Genomic DNA, 23476 nt, shown 5'->3' with positions numbered 1-23476 from the left:
CTTTTGAAGTTCATTCACATTATAGCATGTATCAATCAGCACTTCATTCCTTTTTTTGGCTGAATAATATTCATTAGTATCGATTTATTACAATTTGTTTATCCATTCATCTGTTGATGGACATCTAAGTTGTTTGTAGTTTTTGGGTATTGTGATAGTTCCTCTGTAAGCATGCATGTACAAGTATTTTTTGGGGTACCTGTTTCCAGCTTTATTGTGTTTATACCCAGAAGTGTAACTGTAGGGTCATGTGGTAATCCTATGTTTAATTTTTGAGGAACAGTCAAACCTTTCTGTAGTTGCTGAACTGTTTTACATTCCCACCAGCCATGTACAGGGTATCCAATAACTCTACATCCTTGACAACACTTGCTATTTTCTGTTTTATTATTATTATTTTTGCCATCTAAATGAGTGTGAAGTGGTGTTTTATTGTGGTTTTGATTAGCATTTTCCCAATGACTAATGATGTTGAGCATCTTTTCAGATTCTTCTTGGCCATTTCTCTTCTTTGGAGAAATGCCTATTCAAGCCTTTTGGCCATTTCAAAATTGGGTTGTTTGTCTTTTTGATTTTGAGTTGTAGGAATTCTTTATATATTCTGGATATTAGACCCTCATCCTATGTATGATTTGTAAGTGTTCCCCACCCTTTTACACATTTTCTTTTCACTTTTCTGATAATGTCCTTTGATACACAAAATATTTACATTTTGGTGATGTCCAATTTATCTATTTTTTCTTTTGTTGTTTTTGCTTTTGGTGTCATATATAAAAAGCCATTATCGGACTTCCCTGGTGGTGCAGTGGTTAAGAATCTGTCTGCCAATGCCGGGGACATGTGTTCAAGCCCCGGTCTGGGAAGATCCCACATGCCATGGAGCAACTAAGCCCATGCGCCACAACTACTGAGCCTGTGCTCTAGAGCCCGCAAACCACAACTACTGAGCCCACGTGCCACAACTACTGAAGCCCGCGTTCCTAGAGCCCGTGCTCTGCAGCAAGAGAAGCCACTACAATGAGAAGCCTGTGCACCGCAACGAAGAGTGGCCCCCACTCACTGCAACTAGAGAAAGCCTGCACACAGCAGTGAAGACCCAACACAGCCAAAAATAAAAAATTTTTAAAAAGCCATTATCAAATCCAATTTCATTAAGATTTTCTCATATATTTTCTTTGGAGATTTTATAGTTTTAGCTCTTATATTTAGGTCGTGGATCCATTTTCATGATATATTTTTTGGCCTTGCCACACAGCATGTGGGATCTTAGTTCCCCAAACAGGGATCGAACCCGTGCCCCCTGCAGTGGAAGCACAGAGCCTTACCCACTGAACCTCCAAAGAAGTCCCTCATGAATTTTTGTGTTTGGTGTGAGGTAGAAGTCCAACTTGTTTCTTTTGCATATGGCTATCCACTTGTGCCAGCACCATTTGTTGAGACTATTCTTTCCTGCTTGGAATGTTCTTGTAGCCCATATTGAAAATTGTTTGGCCATAGATATATTGGTTTATTTTTGGAGTTTTAATTCTATTCTGGTTGTCTGTATATCTGTCCTTATGTCAGTGCCACATTATTTTTATTACTATAGATTTGTATTATTTTTTGAAATTGGGTAGTGTTTCTCCTCAAACTTTGTTCTCTTTTTCAAGACTGTTTTGGTTAATCAAGGGTCCCTTGCAATCCCATATTAATTTATATTGTAAAAGATTATTGAAATTTTGATATGGATTGCATTGAATCTGTAGATCACTTTGGGAGAATTGCAATATTAACAATGTTAAGTCTTCCAGTCCTTGTACACGAGGTGTCTTTCCTTTTATATATGTCTTCTTTAATTTATTTTAACAATGTTTTATAGTTTTCAACGTACAAGTCTTTCATTCCCTTGGTTAAATTTGTACCCAGGTACTTTATTCTTTTGGATGCTATTGTAAATGGAATATTTTTATTTCCCTTTCATATTGTTCATTGCTGGTGTACAGAAACACAACTGATTTTCTATATTGATCTTGTCCTGCAACTTACTGAATTTGTTTATTATCTTTAGTAGTTTTTATATGAATTGTTTTTTGTTTTGTTTTGTTTTTTGCCCCACAGCGCAACATGCAGGGTCTTAGTTCCCCCACCAGGGATCAAACCCTGATCCTTGACAGTGAGAGCGTGGAGACCTAACCAGTGCATTGCCAGGGAAGTCCCTGGGGTTTTCTATATGTAGGATCATGTCATCTCTGAATAGAGAAAGATTTATTTCTTCCTTTCCTATTTGAAGGCCTTTTATTCTTTTTCTTGTCTACATACTCTCTATAGAACCTCCAGTATCAGTGATAACACTGAGCAGTTTTCTCTAAGCACTGGCACATACATTATCTATCTTGAGCCTTACAGTGTTCCTGCCAGCTATTATATTTATTTTATAGATGATGTGACGAAGTACTAGAGAGATCCACTGGCTACCACAACTGACTATCTGCAGAGTACACCAGGGTGCTCAAGTCTCTAGGGTCCTAGTGTTATGACCATTCTAAGGTATATGACCGTTCTTGCTGCCTCCCTTTTTAGAAGGCAGGTTAACTGGATGCCTACATTGACAGGAAAGAGAGAGAGGAACATAGCAGAGTCTGATTGTGGGAAGAAGCAAAGGAAGAGCAGTGCTTCTCGGTAGCACTGCTGTCGTTGTCACATCTACAAACAGGGTATGAGCCCAGGAGGTGCTGGTGCAAAAACCCTTCGAAAAAAGAGAAGCGGAAGCGCCTGTCAAGCAGAACAGCAGTAACCAATAGGAGGCATCAACAAACGCCCAGATCTAAGGCCCCCTACTCTCGAGCAACTTCAGTGGTCCAGGTTATAACGCAAGGAGGATCCCATCCTCTCATTGGGGAACACTGCTGTCGATTAGCGGAACCATGGCGGGGAGGGCTGTCCTGTAGCTCACCGCCTCCGTGTCCGGCGGCGCTGTTTTCCGGCTTAGACCTTGCGCATGCGTCAGGCCTTCTGGAAGTCCCGGCTCGCCCCGCGGCAGCTTCCGGCCGCACGCGCTGGAAAAGACAGCCTGGCGGGTGAGTGGTGTGTTTGAGGTAGGGTTTTCCCGGGGGCGGGCGCTAACTCCGCGGTCCCGCCCTCTTGTCTGAGGTTCTTGTTTTGTCCTGGGTCCCGTGACGGGAAGTCCCTCAGTGGCGGTGAGCCGGGACATCCTTCTTTTGTTTGGAGAGGTGTAGGGGCGATGTACCTGGTGTGCGGGGCCTGTCGCCCTTCACCCTGTCCGCTCAGTGTCCCCGTGAAGTGTGCTTTCAAAGGCCCTGAGCCTCTTACCTTTGTGTTTTACGCGAATAAAACACTGGTTCACGGAGGGCTTATCGCGTCCTTGTGCGCCCTTGTGCTGGGCGGTGGGGACACGAAGACAGCTCAGACATGCTCCTTGCGCTCAGAGAGAGCTCCCAAACTGTGGAGTAGATAAATCCGCAGAAACAAGCTCTGGTGTTAGTTGGGGTAATGTAACTGAGCAAGGGCTGTGTGCTTGCGGCGCAGAAAGCCAAACGCCGATAGCAGGTGTTTGCAGTGTAACAGGGGCGGCGAGGCCTTAGAGGCCCCGCTCCACCAATGGTCAGCGCCGCAGTGGTCCCCGCGGTGGCAGTCTCCCTAGGTCGCAGTCCCCGGGATGTGGCCGACGTTTGCGCTCTCGCCCCCTTCCGGAGCATTCGTGGCGCCAGGCCCGGCAGAGTGGTGCCAGAGGATGGGGACTGAAGGGGAAGGCTGCGGCAGAGTCAGGTGCGCGCACACGTTGCAGCTTCTGGCTTTGGGCGAGTCTGGGGTGTTTCTGGCCAGGCAGGCGCACTGACAGGTAGACCTGCAGTCTGGGGAGATGGTGACGCTCTGACCGTGAATTAGGGAGATCCTCCACTGGCATGAAAGGCCACTTGAAGATGCTGTGGCTGGAACCTGTGATCTGACCCACGTGGACATTAAGAACAAAGGATTGACACCAAGACGTTGACAACTAACCACGCCCTTCCCTCACCTTTCTTGTTAAAGGGCTTTGCTGAAAGCCTTTGAGGTGTTGGAGGTTTCTCAAGGCATGAGTCACCCGTCTTCTTGCATGACCCTGCAGTAAACCTTTCTCTGCTCCAAACTCGGACATTTTTAAATTGTTTGGCTTCACTAACACTTAACAAATCCCATAAGCAAAGCTAAATCATTACTCCTCATATTACTTGTTTAAGGTCCCAAGGATCAACTTTTGCTTTCTTAAGTCTAGGCCCTGGCTAAGAGGAGAGGGTCCCTGTGCGGGCCGGTTACCCTGCTGGGGAGCATTCATCCAGCTCCCAGCCTGTGTCCTCCCGCCAGTGCCCAGGCCCAGCTGAAGAGGCAGATCTCAGCTGGTGGCGCCCTCCAGGCCAGGTCCCCAGACCCTACCCCGCCATCATCACTGAGGGAGCAAGGCACCCAGGACCTAGCTGGCCCTCAGGCTCCTCAGGCCCTGCAAACAGGGGTCAGGTCCTGTGGACTGCAACCCAGGGAGAGTGCCACCACCGGGACTACCATGATGCTGACCATTAGTATAGCAAGGCCACTTACAGCCTTGCACTAATGGCTGTGCTCCCGCCCTGCCCCACCCCTATTACGAACTGAGGTCAGAGGGTACAAGAAAGGTAATAAAAGTTTTGGGTAGAGTGGTTAATCATAAACTCAATAGGGAAACTCAGTTTTAGGGGGACTCATTTTCAGTAAGAGAAGGCACGCTGAGAGAGAGTTAAAGACGGGACTGAGGACTTCAAAGTGTTAGGAGCTTCCAAGAAGGTGATAGTGGTGGTGTTACCAGTCCTCATTCTCTGGGTTTCTTGCCTTCTCTGATGGTGCACTCCTTGAAATTTTTTCCTTATTTCCACATGTCTAGTTTCTAAACAAAGTTGCCCTTTCTCCCTTGATTGGAAGGAATTCAAACTGGTACTGCTAGTGTTCAGTTTCTGTGGAAAGGATGAACCAGGCCTCGGGAAAAGGCACTAAGGCTGGAAGGCACAGAGCCTGTTCCAGGATGTGGGACCAGTTCACCTGTGCTGGTTTGTAGACTGTGTATAGGAGAGTGTGCAATGAGGCTGGAGGGGTAGGTTGGGCCTTGAATGCTAGGGAGAGCCTTGCGAGTTAGGAGATCTTGGCTTATTTCAGTGGCATTAGGAAGTCTTAAAGGCTTTTGAGCAATTAGATTATTAGAAAGTCAAGAAGTCCAGATCTGCTCTGTACAAAGACCAGGTGAACAGATGGGAGACTCATCTACCAGACTGGCCTAATGATATGTGCCTAGACCAGGTGTTCTCAATCGGGGCCAATTGCCGCCCAAATACATTTGACAAAGTCTGGAGTCAGTCTTGTTGTCGGGACTGGTGGGTGCTCCTGACATCTAGTGGGTGGAGGCTAGGGGTACAGCTAAACATCCTACAGTGTATAGGATACCCACCCGTGCACACAGACAACAAAAGACCTGTCCGGCCCCAAATGTCAATAGTTCTGAAGTTCAGAAATCTCACTCTAGAGCCATAGGAGTGGAAACGAAGGGGAGACAGATCTCAGAGACGTCTCAGCCAGAGACCAGTCTTCGTCTCCTTTCATGCTGTTTATAATGCTTAAGTACTGGACACCCAGGCAATTAATGAGGTCTGAAGACCCCAGTCTTTCTTGTCTTTTTTCACCCATTCATTTGCCAAATATTTATTTTAGGACCAGACACTTCTCGAGGAGCTGTGATTCAACAATAAAACAAATTACCTGCTCTCCAAGAACCTTACATTTTTGTGGGGAAGACAGACATTAAACAAATTAATATACGTTAAGTAGTGAGATATGCTTGAAATTCCTGTAAGATGGAGCTTCTCTTACACCACCCCAGACCACTTACTCTGCACCTTCTAAATGCAAAGCACTGGGCCAGATGCTATACAAATAGCATTTCTAATCTTTTTCTCTGTGCTGCATGGTAGGTATTGTTATGCTCAGATGAGAAAAAGAGGCTAAGAGAGGTTGAATATTTTGCCTCACATCAGTTAGTGTGGAGTTCAGCTGGGACTGGAAACTGAATCCACCCGATGGTCGCAGTCTGTGCAATTTTCCATTAGGTAACAGGTAACAACTTCCACTTCCTGTCTCATATGCCAGGTTGATTATCCCCACATTGTAGGGATTGAATTTTGGGCCAAAGATCAGCCTCAGTTCGATTTGAATTCCCCTTTATTGCTCACATTCTCTCAGGTGGCTGATGGCAGATTCTGACCTCTCAGAGACGTTGGCAACTTGGAGATCTCCCACCAGCTCTTCAGACTCTCCCATTATCAGCAACTGCTGGGCCTCACTCACAAGCCTTCAGCCAGCTCTGGGAGCTCTGCTCTTGATCGTTGCAGCCCAAGCTGCATTCAAGTGTAGGATCCTGGAGCTGAAGCAATTCCTGATCATTCTGCACAGGGAGATCCAAGCCTGGGTGAGGGCGCATCATCCAGGAGGCATTGAGAAGGCAGTGACCTTGGTGCAGCATTTAGAGTGAGAACTCAGGAGACGAAAGCAATGATGGGAAGGGGAGTATGGAAAGAGAATGGAAATCAGATTGGAGAGGGCGTGGGTAAAGGGGACAGGCAATTGAAACAAGGTGGAGAAAGTTGATTTAATTACTGCTTCTTAAGTACTTGTTTGTTTTTCTCATTGGTGTCCATGGCAACTTTTAAGAAAACATTTTCTTTCCCCACTGAAGGAAGGAGGGTGGGTAGAGAGTTTTCAGTAGGTCTTGTCTGCCAAGAATAAAGGAAGGGAGGTAGTTGTCCCTGTAGAACACAAGATTTCTCCTCTGCATGTTGTAAGTACCTGAGCCAGTTCTGTAAACAAGAATTTTCTGGTGTTTTTTTTTGTTTTGTTTTGTTTTGCGGTACACGGGCCTCTCACTGTTGTGGCCTCTCCCATTGCGGAGCACAGGCTCCGGACGCGCAGGCTCAGCGGCCATGGCTCATGGGCCCAGCCGCTCCGTGGCATGTGGGACCCTCCCGGACCGGAACACGAACCTGTGTCCCGTGCATTGGCAGGCGGACTCTCAACCACTGCGCCAACAGGGAAGCCCTCTGGTTGTTTTTTTTTTTTTTTTAATATAATAGTGTTTATTTTTACTTGTTGACAGTTTGCTTTATTTATTTATTTATTTTTGGCTGTGTTGGGTCTTCGTTTCTGTGCGAGGGCTTTCTCTAGTTGTGGAGAGCGGGGGCCACTCTTCATCGCGGTGCGCGGGCCTCTCACTATCGCGGCCTCTCTTGTTGCGGAGCACAGGCTCCAGACGCGCAGGCTCAGTAATTTTGGCTCACGGGCCCAGTTGCTCCGCGGCATGTGGGATCTTCCCAGACCGGGGCACGAACCCGTGTCCCCTGCATCGGCAGGCAGACAATCAACCACTGTGCCACCAGGGAAGCCCCTGGTTTTTTTTAATTGAAGTTGATTTACAATCTTGTGCCCATCTGTGCTGCACAGCAAAGTGACTCAGTTATACACATATATACATTCGTTTTTAAAAATATTCTTTTCCATTATGGTTTATCACAGGATATTGAATATAATTCCCTGTGCTATACAGTAGGACCTTGTTACTTATTCATCTTATATATAATAGTTTATACCTGCTAATCCCAAACTCCCAGTCCTTCTCTCCCCCACCCTTCTTCCCCTTGGCACCCACAAGCCTGTACTCTATGTCTGTGAGTCTGTTTCTGTTTTGTAGATAAGTTCATTTATGCCATATTTTGGATTCTACATATAAGTGATATTATATGGTATTTATCTTTCTCTGTCTGACTTCACTTAGTATGATAATGTCTGGTTGTATCCATGTTATTTCATTCTTTTTTATGGTTGAGTAGTATTCCATTGTATATATATAGCACATCTTCTTTATCCATTCATCTGTTGATGGACATTTAGGTTGTTTACATGTGTTGGCTATTGTGAATAGTGCTGCTATGAACAGAGGGGTGCATGTATCTTTTTGAATTATCGTTTTGTCCAGGTATATGTGCAGGAGTGGGATTGCTGGACCATATAGTAATTCTATTTTTAGTTTTCTGAGGAACCTCCACACTGTTTTCCATAGTGGCCGCACTAACTTACATTCCCACCAACAGTGTAGGAGGGTTCTTTTTTCTCCACACCCTCTCCAGTATTTGTTATTTGTAGACTTTTTAATGATGGCCATTCTGACGGTGTGAGGTAGTTTTGATTTGCATTTGCATTTCTCTAATTTCTCTAATTAGTGAGAATCTTCTGGTTGTTGACACGCCTGTTGTAAGACAGAGGGATTGCCGTGCTCAGCCAGCTGTAGGAACTTTGGTTGCATGTGTGTGTCTGGGTCACACCTATCACAAGCCAGATTAGTTAGACGAAACTGCCTTTGTGAAAATTATAAACGGTACCTCATTTAAAATGGAATCAGAGCTCAAAGGGGGAGATCTCACGCCCAACCACTAGACATCAATTGCATTAGCAACAGGTTACTACTTTACTACCCACCAGGAGGAAGATTTTCTCCTGACCCAGCAACAGGTGAGCCAATGAGAGACTGTCAAAATTCAGCCAATGACAAGCCACTACACTCCCATATTCCTCCAGTGGATTATTAGGTTACAACAGTCGCTCCGAACTCCTCAGGTCTCCTGTGTAAAAGAACCATGTTCTCCAGACTTGCTTATGGTTGCCAGGGTTCGCATATTCCAAATTGCAACTCTTTATTGTCCCCAAATTAACTCATTTTGATGGTAAAATAACTGGCTATTTTATTGTTTAAGTCAACACCAGGTACCGAAGGAGGCTGTGAGAAGCGGCGGGAGGACAGCTCGGGCACTGTCAGGGGAGGGGACGTCACCCGGTGGGACTCCGGGTTACCAGTCGCCAGCCACCCACAACGACGAAGGAAGTAATGGCCGCGAGAGGGCACCGACCGTGCAGGGCCCTCAGGCTCCGCGGGCCTGAGACTCCGTGACATCAACTCCCGCCGCCAGGTAAACCCCAGTTCGCAGCGGTGAGGACACATTGACCTGCGAGGAGCCTCTCCCCGGAAGTACGTCACTTCCCCTTCCGGTTGGATGGAGTGAGGGGTGGGGTGGGTAAGCTCACGGTGCAGGAACTGCTCCGGGCGGGCCGTCTGGGCCAGGCGAACCTAAGTGGTTCCGGGCCTGAGCCTCGGAACCCACCACTGAGTGGCGCGGGGCGGGGAGCTGTCCTCCTTAGAGTGGTGGCCGGACCGGCGGCGACTTGCGGTAGAGCCCCGGGAGGAGGGAGCGGCCTTCACGAAGCCAAGCCATCCGAGGTAACCTAGAAGCGGCTTCCGGTTCGGCGCAGGCTCCGGAGCCCCCGAGAGACGCCGGCCGCTGCAAGGCGGCCGGGGGTGTTTCCGAGCCGGGCGACAGGACTGTCGGGGGCGAGGTCCGCCGTCAGGCTCGTGAGGCCGTTTTCTCCAATGTTTGTGCGGGTGGCGCCAGGGGCCGCGCTCCGGGAGCCGGCTCGGCCACTGCACGCAGGCACAGTGCTCGCGGGCGCGCCCGGGCGATCGTGTCCACTTTCCCGCCTCCGCCGGCGTTTCCTTTACTGGCTGATGTTATTGAGGGAGAAACGGGCGGTCCAGCCTCAGAGAGATCAGCTTCCTCTGATGCGAAAGCCTGGGAAGTGTCCCTGTTCCTCAGAGCCAGGTGGGCATCGGCAGCCGGCCGTTTGTGAACACCGTGGCTTCCTGGGCAGAATTTCGGTGCGCTTTCCGCTGGATCACCTCAGGGAAAGTGAGGCTCACGAGGCACTCCTCCTCAGCCTCGCTTAGAGGTCTAAATGAGCCCTGGAGAAATGTAGCAGCTGAATGTAGTCATGACCAGCTAACATGCTGTCCTTTTTTTTTCCAACTGACATTTGGATAAACATTTTGTGAACAAGGATCAGCTGTAATTTTTCCTAAGTCAAGTAATGAGAATTAAAAATTCAGGTATAAATCTTCTGCATGGTGCTCTATATATATCTTACAAATAAATGCCAAGATGAATGTAGAGCAACTAGTTACTTAATTGGGGGATGCTTTTGAGAAGAATAAGGCTCCATTTTTCTGAATTACTGTTCTTCCACTCTGGTCTCATTGTTTCAGCTCTTCTGCCAGTTTTCATACAGTGCAAAGGAGCACCTCAAATGGTCCAGGAAGTGAAGTCTTTCATCTTCCCAAAAGAACAAAGGTCATAGAAGTTGTACCCTCTTACTGAAGACAGACTAGGACGATATGTTGAAATTTAAGAGAAACTCAGAATATTCTCCTGATCTTTCCTTTACACGGAGAGGATGGCATAGGAAGTGTATCAATTAAATCTTTGGATGATCCTCAAACTCCTTGGAGCCAGTGGGTACTAGTTTTTTCACCCACCAACCTCTCCTGATTATTTAATTTATTTATTTATTTTAAATATTTATTTATTTATTTATTGGCTGTGTTGGGTCTTCGTTTCTGTGCGAGGGCTTTCTCTAGTTGTGGCCAGTGGGGGCCACTCTTCATCGCGGTGCGCAGGCTCCTCACTGTCGTGGCCTCTCTTTTTTTTTTTTTTTTTTTTTGCGGTGCAGGCCTCTCACTGTTGTGGCCTCTCCCGTTGCGGAGCACAGGCTCCAGACGCGCAGGCTCAGCGGCCATGGCTCACGGGCCCAGCCGCTCCGCGGCATGTGGGATCTTCCCGGACCGGGGCACGAACCCCTGTCCCCTGCATCGGCAGGCGGACTCTCAACCACTGCGCTACCAGGGAAGCCCTGTCGTGGCCTCTCTTGTTGCAGAGCACAGGCTCCGGACACACAGGCTCAGTAGTTGTGGCTCACCGGCCGAGTTGCTCCGCGGCATGTGGGATCTTCCCAGACCAGGGCTCGAACCCGTGTACCCTGCGTTGGCAGGCAGATTCTCAACCACTGCGCCACCAGGGAAGCCCTATTTTTTTTTTTTAAGGTAAAGTAATTTATTTACATTTGTCTGCAATAAGTCGTGCTGTATTCCGTTGAATAATAGAAAAGGAGAGAAACAAGGGCTTGGCAGTTGATTTTTAAAGTTCATTTTTCTCTTATAATAAGTAACAAGTAGTAAAGTTCGCGTGACTTTCTTATTGACATGCACTTTATTTTTTTCTCACTTTAATGCCTTAGAAAGAAGAACTTTCTATTGGTTTTGTTCCAGACCAGACTGGGCCTCAGTTGTCAAAGATGATGCTGGTGGTGTGTCCAACACAGGAGCCAAATTGTTCCTAGATCAGAATGATGACAGTAGATCTGAAGGTGGGTAAGTACTTGAATCCTCAGATCAGGACTCTGTGGGAGACCAAGGGACCTGTGACATAGAGCCCCAGTCACCATAAGAAATATGCCCCCCAAACGGACAGTCTCAGTCCCGAGAGGTCTCACCAGCACTTCTAGAGCTTCCTCTATCATGATGCAGCTGGACCCAGGGAGGCTGTTGACCAGCTTCAGAAATTAAGCCCATGGTGGCTGAGGCCAGAGATTCGGTCAGAAGTCCAGATCTTGGAACTCGTGGTCCTAGAGCAGTTCCTGACCGTTCTGCCCAGGGACACCCAGACCCGCATAAAGAAGCACCATCTACAGAGCTTTGAGGAGGCTCTGGTCCTGGTAGAACACTTACAGAGGGAATCTGGTCAAATGAGGAATGGGGTGAGAAGAAAGATTCTTCATGTGTGCAGTGAAACAGGGTGAAGGTGGATGTATTGCGGCAGTTAATTGGGAAATAAGATGAATTAGGTCTCAGTTCTGTTGTTCCTTTAGGACATGTAAAGCAGAACGTGAAAGCACAGACCCACAGCCATAGTCAGTCCACAGGTTTCAGAGATCCTGACAGACTTCCCTGGCCTTAGGGAGAGAGTTGCTTTTTGCCCTCTTTGGAGCCAGGGTGTGTTGAGGGTAATGAGTCTAGTCTGGCTTGGCGAAGGAGATGGGCCTCAAGTTCTTCTAAACAAACAAAAGGCAATAAGGAGTTGGAGAGGACGGGACAGATCCAAAAAAGGCGTAATTCTCAGAGACCAAAGGAGAGTGAAGATAGGAAAGAGGAGAAACCAAACAACTAGAGGAAGACTGCCCAGGAAGAGAAAACCTAGAAAGAAAACAGGGAAAGAAAGATTTGGAAATCTCAATAGAGTAGCTGAGAGAAGAAAGAGCGTGAGGGATAGTGTCCTCTGTACCGTAGACAAGGGCCTCCACTGCCTTTCCTCAGTGGTTGTTCCTTGGCTGTGCTGTGAGCGGGGATTCAGGGCATGCCCTTGCGCATACCAGCTGGCTTCACAGGCCTACTGAGAATACTGGGAGGGCACACGTTTTGTGTCAGAATCATTTGGGGATAGGTTGGAGCCCTGACTCTTTCCTCCCACTTTTTTCTCCATTTTATCCCAATCCTCTGTTAGACTCTTCCCTGGCCATGTGGAAAATCTGGTTGACAGGACAACTTTTAAATTCAATTCCTTAATTTCTTGAGAGAGTTAGAGGACAGGAAACCACTAAGGCAAGAATCTAAGTTGGGAGAGAAAGTCTGTCAAGGTGGCATGAGAACAGGTGGCCTGTGCAGCCCTGTTAGTGGTCTGAGCTGGGCTGGATGCAGAGGGTGGGAGCTGCTGTCTTGGAGCGCTGGCAGTAACCACACCTTTTTTCCTCTTCTGCCAATTTTCCTATATTTTGTGTATAGTTCTTGTGGAAAGTTGGTGGTCTCGTATCTCTTTTAAGTCTTTGTGAAATTTCCTTTAGTGTCTCCTTCTTCCCACAGTTTGCACTCTGCTTTTTCCTCCCTCTCTTACCAACTCCCAAACCAAAAGTAAGTTCCATGGTAACAAGGATGTGCATTATTTCTAGGTTGCAGACCATGAGCTGGGAAAGGAGGCGGTGCTCTTGGGAGAAGCAGCAGAGGCCCCAGGCTTCAAGCTGAAGCCAGCAGAGGCCCAGCAAGTGGGCATGTCCCAGGATGAAGAATTTTGGAATACACACCAGAGTCTACAAGAGCTGCTGATCAGGAATACCCACAAAGAAGCTGCGCCCGTATGTGAGAGGGGTAAGGAGCTTCACGTTACTTTCCTTCTCCTGGGAGCTGGGATAGTAATTTGTTAAGCCAGAATGTTGTTACCATTTTCTTGCTTGCCCTGTGGATCTACTAATGTAGCCACGTTAGCAATTAGGATGCCCCCCGGGTTACGGTAGAGCAGACCATGTGTGGTTGAAGGTGGGGGTTGGCCTAAGATTCAGAAATCTCCAAACCACAGAACCCTGGTAATAACCTCAGGAATTCTGTTTTTGGAAAAGCAGGGAGGGTCAGTCTCATCTCATGCTGAAAATATGAAAGGAATTGGGATCAGAATGGGTGGTTAGTGGCAGAATGTGAACACTATTTGTACCAGAAAAAAAGTAACAAATGATGAAAAAAAAAAAAAAAACTACATCTCTTACTGTACACTGGATTCCCTGAGTATTTTGTTTTCAATTTATGTCACAAGAGGATAATAAAAATTTTTTCCTTTCATTAAGTTGCTCATGAAAACTAGGGAACCTGTTTTAGAGGCTGGTAGTTCCATGGTTTTCATTTATAATGAGAGGCATTTCTGAGCAGCGCACACACTTTTTTTTTTAATAAATAAATTTATGTATTTATTTTTGGCTGTGTTGGGTCTTTGTTGCTGCGCGTGGGCTTTCTCTAGTTGCGGTGAGCGAGGTGGTGCGCAGGCTTCTCACTGCGGTGGCTTCTCATTGCGGTGGCTTCCTTGCGGTGCATGGGCTTCTCATTGCGGTGGCTTCTCTTATTGCAGAGCATGGGCTCTAGGCACGCGGGCTTCAGTAGCTGTGGCTTTTCGGCTCTAGAGCGCAGGCTCAGTAGTTGGGGTGCACGGGCTTAGTTGCTCCACAGCTTGTAGGATCTTCCTGGATCAGGGCTCGAACCCATGTCCCCTGCATTGGCAGGCGGATTCTTTTTTTTTTTTTTTTTTTTTTGCTGTACGCGGGCCTCTCACTGCTGTGGCCTCCCCCGCTGCGGAGCACAGGCTCCGGACGCACAGGCTCAGTGGCCATGGCTCACGGGCCCAGCCGCTCCGCGGCATATGGGATCCTCCCAGACCGGGGCACGAACCCGTATCCCCTGCATCGGCAGGCGGACTCTCAACCACTGCGCCACCAGGGAGGCCCTGCAGGCGGATTCTTAACGACTGCGCCACCAGGGAAGTCCAGCACACGTGCTTGTAAAGGTATCTCATCAATACTAAAAAAATCGGGGTCTTCTGTATTTTAGAAAAGAGCCTACCACGTTCAGAAACAGAAGCGAGAGAAATTACCTCTGCTGTCTTTCACCCACAGCGGTGCCTGCTCACCGGATCCTAGCCTTTCCTGAACAGACAAACACCAAAGACTGGCCAGTGGCACCTGAGCTCATCTTGCCTGAGTCCCAGGTGAACTGTGCTTTCCAGCTTCTTAGGGCTGCCTCTCCCTGCTGCCCTTGACCTACACTGCCCAGCACGTGCTCAGAGGCATATTAACCCAGATGATCCCTCTGGGGAACTGGACACCTCCCAGACTGTTTGCTGATCCCTTGCCTCCTCCATTTCTGCCTTCTCACTTTAAAAAGTATCATGTGCTGTTCCTTTAGTTCCTGGACTAACATACAAACCATGGGTCAGATGGTTGGGCTGCTTTTGAAGTGGCAAATACTGACCTAAAGCCTATTCTCTTTTTAGAGCTTGTTGACATTTGAAGAAGTGGCCATATATTTTTCCCAGGAAGAATGGGAGTTACTGGATCCTGCTCAGAAGGCCCTCTACAATGATGTAATGCAAGAAAACTATGAGACTGTCATCTCTCTAGGTAAAGATTCTCCCCTTCCCTTCATTGAATTTTTTTTTAAATTTTTTTAATTTATCTTTTTGGCTGTGTTGGGTCTTCGTTGCTGCACGCAGGCTTTCTCTAGTTGTGGCGAGCAGGGGCTACTCTTTGTTGTGGTGCATGGGCTTCTCATTGCAGTGGCTTCTCGTTGCAGAGCACAGGCTCTAGGCACTTGGACTTCAGTAGTTGTGGCTCGCGGGCTCTAGAGTGCAGGCTTAGTAGTTGTGGCGCATGGGCTTAGTTGCTCCGTGGCATGTGGGATCTTCCCGGACCAGGGCTCGAACTTGTGTCCCCTACACTGGCAGGCGGATTCTTAACCACTGCACCACCAGGGAACTCCTGAATCTTTTTTTTTTTTTTAATAATTTATTTATTTGGCTGCATCAGACCTTAGTTGTGGCATGCGAGATCTTCAATGTGGCGTGCGAGATGTTTCGTTGCGGCACGCGGGCTTCTCTGTAGTTGTGACACACAGGCTCTAGAGCGTGTGGGCTCAGCAGTTGTGTCGCGGGCTTCATTGCCCCACGGCATGTGGGATTTTAGTTCCCTGACCAGGGGTTGAACCCCTGTCTGCTGCATTGGAAGGTGGATTCTTGACCACTAAACCACCAGGGATGTCCTTTACCCTTCCCTTTGCCTAGGAATTGAGTAATCTGTCATATTCTTGGCTTTCTCTGTGAGAGAATCTCTTTTCCAGTTGCTTTTTTTTTTTTTTTTTTTTTCCTTTTTGCGGTATGTGGGCCTCTCACTGCTGTGGCCTCTCCCGTTGCGGAGCACAGGCTCCGGACGCGCAGGCCCAGCGGCCATGGCTCACGGGCCCAGCCGCTCCGCGGCATATGGGATCCTCCCAGACCGGGGCACGAACCCGCATCCCCTGCATCGGCAGGCGGACTCTCAACCACTGCGCCACCAGGGAGGCCCTGCTTTTTTTTTTATATATATACACACATATATTTACCAGTTGCTTTTTGTTTCTCAGATAGTGGTTCAGCAGGGAAAAGGTGTAACCAGTTCACCTGGGAGCTTTTGCCAAGTTCACATGCTCATTCCTTATCCAGAATTTTTGGTCCCTTCCCTCCAAATTTGCTTTGCTCTTCTCTTTCCTGTCTCCCTAAAGGACACTACCATTCACCCAGTATTTCAGGCCAGAAAACCTATGGATCATTCTTTACCGTGATCTTGCCATCCTACCCCACTACTAGGCCATTGCTAATCATCTTGGCTCCACCCTCACAGTATAGCTTGAATCGGATCATGTCTCAGCCTCTTGTGCTGTTAGCATCCTCGTCTCAGCCACAAGGTTCTCCTCAGTACTTTCTAACTGCCACCCACTGCCACCACTCCTGCCCTCCCAATATCAGTTTTCCACACAGCAGCCAGAGTCTTTTAAAAACCTAATCATGGAGGCTTCCCTGGTGGCACAGTGGTTAAGAATCCGCCTGCCAGTGCAGGGGACACGAGTTTGAGCCCTGCTCCAGGAAGATCCCACATGCTGCAGAGCAACTAAGCCCGTGCGCCACAACTACTGAGCCTGCGTGCCACAACTACTGAAGCGCACTCGCCTAGAGCCTGTGCTCTGCAACAAGAGAAGACATCACAATGAGAAGCCCACACACTGCAACAAAGAGTAGACCCTGCTTGCTGACCGCAACTAGAGAAAGGCCGCGTACAGCAACGAATACCCAACACAGCCAAAAATAAATAAATAAAATAAAGTTATTAAAAAAAAAAAAAACCCTAATCACATGGAATTCCCTGGTGGTCCAGTGGTTAGGACTCTGCACTTTCAGTGCCAAGGGTGTGGGTTCAATCCCTGGTTGGGGAAGTAAGATCTTGGAAGCTGCAGGGTGTGGCCAAAAAAAAACAATCCTAATCAGATGATGACATTTTCTGCTTAAAAACCTTATGATAACTTCTCATCACATTCAATATAAGAACCAAATTCCTTACCAAGGCTTCCTCCACGATCTGGCCCCTCCTCATCTCCCTGCTGTCGTCTCCTGCCATTCGTGCCCTTGCTCTGGCCTCTTTATTCACACTGCTCATCTTGCTGTTTCATGGGCTTGGTGTGCTCATTTCTTTCCCCTTCCCTGTGCCTGGCACACTTTTCTGCCATATGACAAAACTCTCAGTTTAGGGTTCTGCTCAAAATATCACTTTTTTTTTAAAAATATATATTTATGTGGCTGTGCAGGGTCTTAGTTTTGGCACTCTGGATCTTTAGTTGCAGCATGCGGGATTTTTAGTTGCAGCATGCAAACTCTTAGTTGCGGCATCTTAGCTCCCCAACCACGGGTCGAACCCGGACCCACTACATTGGGAGCATGGGTCTTAACCACTGGACCACCAAGGAAGTCCCTCAAATATCACTTTCTAAGAGAGGCTTTTCACATAGCCTTATCTAAAATAGCTTCACAGAAGCAGAATCTTAAATGTTCTCTCACCCTGCTTTAGTTTTCTTCAAAACATTTATCACTTCCTGATATTTTATTTGCGTGTTTATTGACATTAGACTGTCTCGCTCTGCACTAGAAGATAAGCTCTGTGAGATCAGGGGGGCTTGGCTTATTCACCACCGTATTCCTAGCACATAGAGGGTGCCTGGTGCACCACAGCCACTCAGCACATATGTATTGAATGACTGAGTGATGAATGCTTTCCATACTTTTAGAGAAGGTCCACTAAGTAATTCTGGTCTCTTTCCTTCACCTGGATGTGAACCAGTGAGCTATAGGAGTGGTAGAAATCTTTCCTGGTCCAGTGTCTGGTACCTGAGAACTCAATTGAAACTTGCTATACTATTACAGGAATCACTTGTGTTTATGACACCTAGCCCACTGACCTTCACATTGACTCCCCTAGACCTGGCCTTATCCATTATGAGTCTTCCTAAAGAGGTAATAGGACCAGCCTGTATTTCCTGTAGCCTCTGGAGTTTGGTTACAGCTTAGTTGAATATGCAGTATTGGTTTCAGAAGATGGGGAACACGCAATGAATTCGCATACCCTTTTCATAGATCTAGCTTAGGTTTATTTCCCAGTCTTTACATACCCACTCACAAATGCAGTATAGTGTAAACTTAATATTGGATATGAGACTCTCCATTTAACCATTCAGGATAAGAAACTGTTAAAGTATCTTTTGCTCTTCTTGAAGTAGTCTGGAATTAGTAAACCATTGTTAGTTCCAGTCACTGACCTCAGTTTTTTATTTCACAGCATTATTTGTGCTCCCCAAAACTAAAGTGATCTGCTGCTTAGAGCAAGGGGAAGAGCCATGGGTTCAAGGATCCCCAGTGTTCAAAGACAGTCCCGGAGAGCTGTTTTCAGGTAAATATACCATGGGAAGAGGAGAAATGTGCCTTGGTAGGAACCTTTACAAGGGCTTAACATTTAAGATTCTACTTCCCTATTTTTTTAAAATCAGTGAATATTGCGTTTTTTTCTATTCCCATGGTTTTCTTGCTCTGACATACAGTTGGCTGATTCTTATGTTTATTCCAACAGAGATAAAGATGAAAAATGACACTGAAAATCATCAACCTATATGTTTTTCTGACTTAGAAATACAAGCACCAGGAGACATAGTATCAAAAAAAGCCAGTGTGAATGTTCATCAGAAAACAATGGGCAAAGAAAATCATGGTGATATGCATAGGGTGGGGAAATGGCACCAAGATTTTCCAGTGAAGGAAGGAAAGAAATTTTCAAACTGGTGGGAAGAAGAGCTGCTGAAACTTATCGAGCTTCACGAGAAAGAACGTGCAGGAGAGAAGCCTTTTAAATGTCAGGAATGTGGGAAAAGCTTCAGAGTTAGCTCTGATCTTATTAAGCACCAAAGAATTCACACTGAAGAGAAACCATATAAATGTGAACAGTGTGATAAGAGGTTTAGATGGAGGTCAGATCTTAATAAGCACTTAACAACACACCAAGGAGTAAAGCCATATAAATGCTCATGGTGTGGGAAAAGCTTCAGTCAAAATTCACATCTCCACACACACCAAAGAACTCACACTGGAGAGAAGCCCTTTGCATGTCATCAATGTGGAAAAAAATTCAGTCAAAATTCCCACCTTATTAAACACCGGAGAACCCACCTGTAGCACATGCAGGAGAAGCTTCAGTAAGTGCTCAAGACTTTGACACCAGTGAAGGAAAGCTTGTTCAGTGTCCTTAGTCTACAGACATATACCAAGCGGCGCTTGACCCTAAAGTTTATGAAAAAATGCAAAATTAAGAAGCATGAAGAATTTTTCACCAGTGGAAAATTTGGAGATGTAAACGTCATGTTTCACAGAAAGAAATCAGGGTTGACTATGGAGGGGAAACGTTAATAGTTGTACTACTTACTGTTTTTACTTAGAACTTTCACTGAATTCCTTAGCAAAAAAAGTGTTCTACGAATATTCTGAGTAAGGGAAAAAGCTGTTTTGGGATTGTACTTGGCAAAATAGCAAGATCAGCTTCAAAATAGCAGATGCAGTCATGAATCATCAGTCTTCTGTGGTCACAGAGTGGCCTCCCCAGCTACTCTTAAGCACATATGATAGAAACATTTGTAGCATGGTCTTCCAAAACAAAAAGCAGTAATATACATGTTTCATTGCATACCATTGTCTTCCAGTTAGCAGGCTTAACGAATTTCAGTAGTCTCATGAGGTAGAAATGAATTCTAATATAAAGTTTTCCAAGAAACAAATTGGATTTTCTTACTCTGTTTTGTCATTGGACAGTGTTCACAAAGTTGACCTGGTTCTGAGTTCTTTCTTGAACATTTTAGCAACTATATCTCTTGAGTCCTGTTAGCACAGTTTTTACTGTGATGAAATCATTTACTTCACTGTTAGAGAATCTGCCAGGTGAACTAATAATGCAGTATCATTGCCTCTCATTTGTGGTGTTCGAAAAAAGGAGAATATCTAATGAGATCATGTGGACATGGGTTGGAATTTTTAGCCATTTGGTATATTTTAGATGAAGACTTTTCTGCAATTAACTGGACTCCTTACCTCACAATGCCAATAGGATAAAACAGCCGTAAACATGAGCACTTTTCTGAAGCTCATGGAAATTAATGGGAATTCAGGATCAACTTCTCAGGTTTTTGTCTGTTTGTATTTTAACGTGGCTTTTGTTTGTTACTAAGAACAACAAGAAAGTTATGTTTGGGAACTGGAGTGTATGCAGTAGGGAGGATCCTGTGGGTCACTGGGAATGGTGCTCTGGGAATTCAGTGAGCAGGAGACCAAGTTCCCAAAAGGAAAGGTTTGGGAACTGATGTTGAGTGGTAGGCAAGGATAGGTGAACCTGCATCTGCCTTGGTTGACTTAACACTGTAAACTGTTAAACAGGGTCTTCCAGTTTCTGTCTTCTCCAGCATAGCACAGAATGCCAAAAATCTCTCTGGGCTGTGGGTTTTCTTATAACACCTACAGCAGTGATTCAGATGTGTTCCTGTTAGAGCTTTCAGGTAGTATTAGGAAAGAGGTTAAACGATCTCTTACAAATCTCTTATAAAAAGGGGAGTTAGGTTCAGAGAAATCCAGAGGCTTGTTAAGACCCCATAGCTAGTGGGTCTGTTGGCTGTCACTTAGCTACATCAGTCAGGCCTGAGGGCAGGATTAGTAGGACTGATCTGTATGTTGTCCCTGCCCAGCCATCCTGGATGACATTGTATTGCATCTATTTCTAGCTTGTAAAACATTCCTGTTTCTTGATTGGTTACTGAAACACTCTTAAATCTCCAGTTTCCATATGAAATAGCGATAACACTCAACTCAGGGTTTTTTTGGGGGATTAGAGGGGTTGATGAAGGAAAAGCACCTAACGGCCTGGGAAATAGCAGGGTCTCAGTGTGTGTGTCCTTCCCTTTCCCCTGGTCCCCAGTGGTATGTTGGGTGGACTGACTACATTAAAGGAGCAGATGCATTTGTGGCTGTTGCAGCTCCTTCCAGGAGCTGAGCACTCGTGTTGGTGGTTTGCTCGGTTGATTTGGTCCTTGGCTTCAGTGCTTTATGGTGTAAGTCACCTGAGGTTTTGGTCTGCTGCTGTCAGCAGGATTTCATTTTCTTCTCTAAGATAACTGTACCAGTACACCAGTGTGCTTATTTTTTAAGCTCGGCCAGCTCTGCAGCTCTGGTCTGCGTAGATCTTACCCAACAGTCTCAGCCTTACACCCCTGGGACTCTGTTTCTTCTCCCAAGATATACATGTGGATTTCTTGCTGACACTACATTCATTCACTCAATTTAATGAGGGCCTATTATGTGCCCAGGTAGTCTTTTAAGCTAAGGATATAGTAGTGGACAAGAAGACAAAATGCATATCCTCATGGAGCTTGTATCCTAGTGAACAGTAAGAAGGGAGTGGTTAGACTTTTTTCTCCTTGCAGTTAGCATCCTGAGACAGTTTTGAGCAATGGGTGTGAGCAAAAGTTTCCCTTCTTGGCTGAAGCATTTGTTTATTGCTGCAGGACTCTAGTGCTGTCTTTTTCTGCCTCAGTCGTACAAGCACAGAGAGAGGAGTCACAAGATCAGAACAGTCTGGAATGCCGAGCCCCCCACATTGGGAAGGGGTATCTGTTCTGGAGAGTCCCCCAGACCTATAATGGACTGTAGGAATAAGAAATAAACTTTTGTTGTGTTAAGTCAATGGGATGTTGGTACTATGTGTTTCTGCAGCATAACCTGTCCTGTCAGTAAGACCGTCTATTCTGCTAGAGCTCAGGAAACTTCTTTGTCATTCCACCTGGTCTTTGGTCCTTGGAAGAGATCTAGTTTCCTCTAGATGCTCCACTGAGCTGGTGTAACACTGATGGGAACACTTAGGAGCTTATAAGACTTATAAGTAGGTGATGGGAAAGACAGACTGCTTGCTTGCTTACCGGGGACAAATGCTGTAGAGGTCAGTTGTAGAAGTGGACAAGGCAACCATCTGTCCCTCTCTCTGGCCTTATTCCATTTCATTGTCTTTGTCCGCCCTCTGTTCCACTGCTCCACAGCCCTACGTGCACAAGAAAGGCTTCTGTTGATCAGTGTGGGCTAGGGAGAGGTTAGGGGTTTCTTTCCATTCCTAAGTGAGTGCAGTAGACTTCAAGGAATGGTTTGGTAAATAGCTCTGTTGTACCTTCTTTGAATTGTGCCTCAGAAAACAGGACGGAGATCACGAAGTTTTCCCAGATTGTTGTAAAGAGGAAGGTGGCTTCTTTTCCTGGACTGAAAGGTAACAGCTGGGAAGAAGCTTGGCCAGGAAAACAGGAGCAGGGCAGGCAGTCCAGCTGGGGAGTGAGAAACTTCCAGTGGGAAAGTTCTAGCTTAGCCACTAATCAGCACAGTGTTTTACTACTACGTATGTTTTGGAATTTGGGTTGGATGTATTCAGGTTAGAAGAAGGCATTTCTATACCTCATCACAGCGATGAGAGCCGATTACTAAAACAACAAGGTAAAACTAAAACTGTGAGGCTTCGTTTAAAAATGAAATCAGACACAACCCTAGGTTCAGCCTCAAACAGTGTTAAAGTTCTCACTAATATGACCTGCATAATCAGATGATTTCTAGGACAAACCAGAAGGTGCTTTGTTTTTGTGTGTCCAGTTAACAGCCTTATAGTGGCTCCAAGGTTGGTTCTGAGAATTGGATCACTGACCTAGCCTAGTCCCCAAATCCTCGACCCCTTCTCTGCACGGGTCCTAGTGGCCACGGTCCTGGCACCATTGTATACCCAGAGTTCTCACCATTAAGCTGACCTCAAGCTGATCTTGAGAATCTCAACTATCTTTTAACTGGAGGGGAAGTACAGGAGGAGAGCTTGGATAAAACAAACTGCTAGGGTTTCGATCAGCTTTTGAAACAGAACAGTGTTCAGTTGCGCTGGAGATGTTTAGAGGAAGAACGCTAAGCAGCCTTTTCTATCCAGCTGGACAGTTGGGATAATAAAAAGCTTTGAACACCATAAGGGATTTTCCAGACATTCGTTGAACCACTCCACAGACAAATGTTTACTGGTCATCTTGTGCATTTCCTGGCTCGTTCCCACGCACGTGTAATGGATCAAGGCTGCCCATTACTTTTCTCTCAGGAGCTTTCCCTCTAGTGCTTGGATTATTTGCTGAAGGCCTCCTCACGTTCTTTCTGTGGGTTCTCTCCTGTACAGTCTCTGAAGTGCCCTGAGTAGGAAGTGCTGAAGCTTTACCCACATTCTGTTTCTAGGGTTCTTTCCAAACAAGTACAGAAGCATTTTGTTGCTGAATCTATTCCACACTTGTCACTTTTATAGTTTCTTCCTTGTGTGGGTTCAATGGAGAGCAAGGCTGGAGCGCTGTTCTACCGAACCTGATGTATATGTAGGGTTTCTTTGTGTATGAATTCTCCAGTGGACAAGGGTACTGGGCTGTACTGAAGTTCTTTCCGCAGTCAAGCGTCTATAAGGCTTTACTTCTGTATAAATCATCCATATCTGATAATGCCTGCACTTCACTTAAAGCAGTTCTCCCATCTGGCTCTTACGAGAAGAGTTATGCAAGCAAGCTCTTGTCTTTCACTCAGTTTCGGATTTAGGAAAACTATCAGAATCGCTTTTCATTTCCACCACAGTA

The 23476-nt window shown here is 46.3% G+C and overlaps 1 protein-coding gene across 6 annotated transcripts; it reads left to right on the top strand.

Annotated features, from left to right (window-relative positions):
- The first annotated feature begins 3016 nt into the window (after positions 1 to 3016).
- On the top strand, positions 3017 to 23250 carry ZNF75A (zinc finger protein 75A). 6 transcript variants are annotated; one of them, XM_082644073.1, is made up of 9 exons: positions 3017 to 3056; positions 8799 to 9011; positions 11167 to 11295; positions 12871 to 13066; positions 14193 to 14246; positions 14356 to 14447; positions 14733 to 14859; positions 18097 to 18207; positions 18385 to 23249. In XM_082644073.1, the coding sequence occupies exons 3-9, from the start codon at positions 11275 to 11277 to the stop codon at positions 18981 to 18983; spliced, it is 1200 nt and encodes a 399-aa protein (XP_082500199.1). In that variant the 5' UTR covers positions 3017 to 3056; positions 8799 to 9011; positions 11167 to 11274; the 3' UTR covers positions 18984 to 23249. The 6 variants fall into 6 exon arrangements, with proteins under 6 accessions (XP_082500199.1, XP_082500197.1, XP_082500198.1 ...); XM_082644072.1 differs by lacking the exons at positions 3017 to 3056; positions 8799 to 9011 and adding exons at positions 9103 to 9319; positions 10139 to 10223; XM_082644071.1 differs by lacking the exon at positions 3017 to 3056 and having other exon boundaries at positions 8996 to 9070.
- The last annotated feature ends 226 nt before the right edge of the window (positions 23251 to 23476 follow it).

Source organism: Mesoplodon mirus (assembly GCF_964341445.2).
Source record: "Mesoplodon mirus genome assembly, chromosome: 15".
Taxonomy (NCBI): Eukaryota; Metazoa; Chordata; class Mammalia; order Artiodactyla; family Ziphiidae; genus Mesoplodon; species Mesoplodon mirus.
Note: the sequence above shows the minus strand (reverse complement) of the source record. Positions and strands in the feature narration are given on the sequence as shown.

Bases quoted from the DNA above. Each gene is read 5' to 3' on its own strand.
- ZNF75A (XM_082644073.1), top strand. From the start codon at position 11,275: ATGATGACAGTAGATCTGAAG. The intron at 11,296-12,870 runs GTGGGTAAGTAC...CATTATTTCTAG, and splicing joins TGATGACAGTAGATCTGAAG to GTTGCAGACCATGAGCTGGG. The intron at 14,860-18,096 runs GTAAAGATTCTC...TTTATTTCACAG, and splicing joins TGAGACTGTCATCTCTCTAG to CATTATTTGTGCTCCCCAAA.